Source organism: Aegilops tauschii, chromosome 1, assembly GCF_002575655.3.
Source record: "Aegilops tauschii subsp. strangulata cultivar AL8/78 chromosome 1, Aet v6.0, whole genome shotgun sequence".
In the NCBI taxonomy this organism is placed as follows: domain Eukaryota; kingdom Viridiplantae; phylum Streptophyta; class Magnoliopsida; order Poales; family Poaceae; genus Aegilops; species Aegilops tauschii.
In genome coordinates this window covers 439249444-439254028 of record NC_053035.3, presented here as the reverse complement: position 1 = coordinate 439254028, position 4585 = coordinate 439249444, and the positions used below count along the sequence as shown (strand labels likewise).

At 62.2% G+C, this 4585-nt stretch overlaps 1 protein-coding gene across 1 annotated transcript; it reads left to right on the top strand.

The window, feature by feature from the left end:
* Positions 1-3700: 3700 nt before the first annotated feature.
* LOC141037610 (uncharacterized) lies at positions 3701-4291 on the top strand. The gene is made up of 2 exons (XM_073506390.1): positions 3701-3935; positions 4134-4291. Exons 1-2 carry the CDS (start codon positions 3701-3703, stop codon positions 4289-4291), a joined length of 393 nt encoding a protein of 130 aa, XP_073362491.1.
* Positions 4292-4585: the final 294 nt, after the last annotated feature.

The following is a 4585-nucleotide window of genomic DNA, read 5'->3' as shown; positions in this document are numbered from 1 at the left end:
CCATGAGTTTCGAGTTGATGCTCAATGCTCCATGCAAGCACCACAGCAGTGCGAGGCCGTCCATGCACACGCTTCGGCAGTGCGCCATCACCAAGCGCATCATGAGGGGCGACGTCCCGCCTCCTTCGGCCCCGGCTCCAGGAGCGGGACAGCCGCCTCCGCCCCTCCACCGCCGCCAGCTGGCGGCGCGATGCGCGATGACGCCTACCCGGCCCAGAACGCGACCTACGTCGTCTTCACCAGCCTCGGCGATGACAAGCGCAGCGAGCGCCTCCTTCGGCAGGAGGTGAACACCGTCATCCCGGCCAAAACGGAATACATGCACTGGTCGGAGCGCCCGGTCACCTGGACCTGGGAGGACCACACGGCCGTCATGCCGAATCCGGGTGGCTACGCCCTCGTCCATGACCCCACCATCGTTGCACCTCGGCGCACATGCAAGTTTTCCCGAGTTCTCATCGACGGCGGTAGCAGCATCAACATCCTCTACCGCGACACCATGACCAAGCTCCGCCTCGAGGCCAAGGACCTGGAGCCAACTCGGACGGTCTTCCACGGCATCGTTCCCGGCTTCTCCTGCTCCCCGATCGGCCGGGTCCGGCTCGACGTCCTGTTCGGCGACAGCAGCCACTTCCGACGCGAGCCAATCTGGTTCGAGGTGGTGGACCTGTCCAGCGCGTACCATGTGCTGCTGGGCCGGCCCGCGCTCGCCAAATTCATGGCGGTTCCCAACTACGCCTACCTGAAGATGAAGCTGCCGGGTCTGAAGGGCCTCATCACCGTCACCGGCGACTACCGCAAGTCCATAGAGTGCGCCTGAGACGGCGCCAAGCTGGCCGAGTCGCTGGTCGTAGCCAAGGAGCGGCGCCAGCTCGACCGGATCGTTGCCCTGGCCCAAGCAGCGTCGGCCGCGCCAATCCCGGCCGAGGAGCCGGCCGACGAGGCCACGTTCAAGCCCTCCAAGGAGACCAAGAAGGTGAAGCTGAACCTGGAAGATCCTAGCTGCAGGAAGTACGTTGTCGTGGGCACCCGCCTCGACAGCAAATAGGAAGCCGAGCTCGTCCACTTCCTCCGTGAGAATCGGGATATTTTTGCATGGACCCCAAAGGACATGCCGGGTATCCCGAGGAAGTACGCCGAGCACAAACTCCACGTCCGTAAGGACGCCAAGCCCGTCCGTCAACCCCTGCGACGTTTTTCCGAAGAGAAGAGAAGGACCATCGGTGAAGAGGTCGCCAAGCTTTTGGCGGCCGGCTTCATCATGGAAGCGTTTCACCCCGAGTGGCTGGTCAACCCAGTCCTCGTCCTGAAAAAGAACAAGACCTGGCGCATGTGTATCGACTACACCAGCCTGAACAAGGCCAGCCGCAAAGACCCGTTCGCCCTCCCACGGATCGACCAAGTCATCGACTCCACTGCCGGGTGTGAGCTCCTGTCCTTCCTGGATGCTTACTCTGGCTATCACCAGATCAAGCTGGACCCGGCCGATGCCCTGAAGACGTCCTTCATCACGCCCTTTGGGCCGTATTGCTACATCACCATGTCGTCCGGTTTGAAGAACACCGGCGCCACTTTCCAGTGCTGCATGCAGAAATGCCTGCTGCCGCAACTCGGCCGCAACATCCACGTCTATGTGGATGACAACATGGTGAAGACCAAGCAGCACCTCACGCTCCTCGACGACCTGAAGGAGACCTCGCCAACCTGCGCGAGTACAAGGTCAAGCTCAACCCGGAAAAGTGCGTTTTCGGCGTCCCGGCCGGAAAGCTGCTCGGCTTCCTCGTCTTGGAGCGCGGCATTGAGGCAAACCCAGAGAAAATCAAGGCCATCGAGCGCATGCGCAAGCCGGCTCGGCTGCGCGATGTCCAGAAGTTCACCGGCTGCTTGGCCTTGGTCAGCCGGTTTCTCAGCCGGCTGGGCGAGAGGGCCTTGCCCCTATATCAGCTGATGAAGAAGACAACGCCGTTCGAGTGGAACGACCAGGCGGACGAGGCTTTCCAGGATCTCAAGCGCATGCTCTCCACCGCACCAGTCCTGGCCGCACCGGCCGAGAAGGAGCCGCTGTTGCTCTATATCGCCGCAACCTCGCAGTCGGTCAGCACGGTGATGGTGGTCGAGCGACCAGAGAAGGACAAGGTCCAAGCCGTCCAACGTCCCGTCTACTACCTGAGCGAGGTGCTCTCCGCCTCGAAGCAGAACTACCCGCACTAGCAAAAGATGTGTTACGGCGTGTACTTCACCGCCAAGAAGCTCAAGCAGTACTTCCAAGAGCATGTCGTCATCGTGGTCAGCACGGCCCCTCTCGGCGAAATCATCGGGTGCCGGGATGCCTCTGGCCGGATCGCCAAGTGGGCGCTCGAGCTAGCCAGCCACACCATCCTCTATGAGCCCCGCACTACAATCAAGTCCCAAGCCTTGGCGTACTTCCTCGTCGACTGGATCGAGACCCAGTTCCTGCCGCCGCCACCGGACTCGACGCACTGGAGCATGCACTTCGACGGTTCGAAGATGCGACTCGGCCTAAGGGCCGGCATCGTGCTATCCTCCCCCAAGGGCGACCGGCTCAAGTACGCACTGCAGATCCACTTCGCCGCCTCCAACAACGTCGCCAAGTATGAAGCCCTTCTGCACGGCCTCCAGCTTGCCAAGGAACTCGGCATCCGACGCATCTTGTGCTATGGCGACTCGGACCTGGTGGTGCAGCAGTGCTCCGGCGAGTGGGACGCCCACGACTCCAACATGGCAAGCTACCGCTTCCTCGTCCAAAAGTTGTCCGGGTTCTTCGCGGGCCGCGAGTTCCTCCGTGTCCCGCGCGCAGAGAATGAGGCGGCCGACACGCTCTCCAAGATCCGCATCGTCCCGGCAGTCCATTCCGTCCGGCGTCTCCCTCGAGCATCTACACAAGCCGTCCGTCAAGCCGTCTCCGAACTCCGAGTCCATCCACGTCCCAGCCGACCCGGCCGCGCCTCAACCCGGCCCGGGGACTGCTCCAGCCAACCCGGCCGCGCCTCAACCCGGCCCGGGGACTGCTCCAGCCGACCCGGCCACGCCTCAACCCGGCCCTAGGACTGTCGAACCCGGCCCGGGGGCTGCCGCCCCAGAGCCCGAAATGGTGGTTGTCTTCGCCGTGGTGACGGCACCATCCTGGGCCCTGCCCATCTCGGAGTTGCTGGAGAACGGGGTCCTCCCCATGGATGAGACTAAAGCTCGGCAAGTGTAGCGCCGGGCATCCGCCTACAGCATCATCAACAACGAGCTCGTCAAGCGCAGCTCCACCGACGTATTCCAGCGTTGCGTCGAGCAAGACAAGGGCATTGAGATTCTCCTCGACATACACCAGGGCGAGTGCAGGCACCACGCCGCCTCACGGTCCTTGGTGGCCAAGGCTTTCCACCATGGTTTCTACTGGCCCACGGCCCTCGAAGACGCAGAGTCACTCGTCCCCAAGTGCGAGGGATGCCAGCGCTTCAGCAAGCGCAGCCACCAGCCGGCGTCGGCACTCCGGACCATCCCGATCGCCCGGCCCTTCGCGGTCTGGGGACTCGACATGGTGGGGGCCTTCAAGACCGCTCGAGGCAGCATGACACATTTGCTGGTGGCGGTGGACAAGTTCACCAAGTGGATCGAAGCAAGGCCGATCAAGAAGCTGGACAGGCTGACGGCCGTTCGATTCATCAAGGACATCGCGGTGCGCTACGGCATGCCGAACAACATCATCAGGAACAACGGCACCAACTTCGCCAAGGGTGCGCTCGCGCAGTACTGCTCCGTCTCCGGCATCCGCCTCGACCTGGCTTCCGTCGCGCATCCGCAGTCCAATGGCCAGGTCGAGCGGGCTAACGGCCTCATCCTATCCGGCATCAAACCACGACTCGTCGAGACGCTCATCCATTCACCCGGCAGTTGGCTTGACGAGCTGCCGGCCGTCCTCTGGAGTCTCCGCACCACGCCAAATAGGTCGACCGGGTTCACCCCGTTCTTCGTCGTCTACGGAGCAGAAGCCGTCATCCCGACCGACGTCGAGTTCGACTCGCCGCGCGTCACGATGTACACGGAAACCGAAACCAAGGAAGCCCGCGAAGACGGCGTCGACCTGCTCGAAGAAGCATGTCTCCTAGCGCTCATTCGCTCAGCCATCTACCAGCAAGGCCTGAGGCATTACCACATCAAGAAGATCAAGCCCCTCGCTTTCCGAGAGGGAGACCTCGTCCTCCGGCTCGTCCAAGAGCAGACCGGCCAACACAAGCTGTCCTCCCCATGGGAGGGCCCCTTCATCGTCAGCAAGGCCTAGTGCGACCACAACACGTGCTACCTCATCGATGCCCGCAAGTCAAACAAGCGCAAGAGGGATACTGCCGGCGAAGAAACAACCCGGCCATGGAATGCAGAGCTCCTCCGCCCGTTTTACAGTTAGCCGTGTGCACGTATGTATCGCTGCCTTTTGTAATCATCTGAAAACTATGGGATCCCCGAACGACGCTCGGGGGCTTCCCTTTTGCGACCAAGCTATTGTGTCTCCTACATTTGTGCATTGCTTTCCTCTTAAACCAGCCCGACCGCCAGGTCGACTCGCTCGGCCCGGGGG

Coding starts and splice junctions, on each gene's coding strand:
- LOC141037610 (XM_073506390.1), top strand. CDS start 3,701: ATGCCGAACAACATCATCAGGAACAACGGCACCAACTTCGCCAAGGGT. Junction 3,936..4,133: donor GCTGCCGGCCGTCCTCTGGA/GTCTCCGCACCA, acceptor TCATTCGCTCAG/CCATCTACCAGCAAGGCCTG.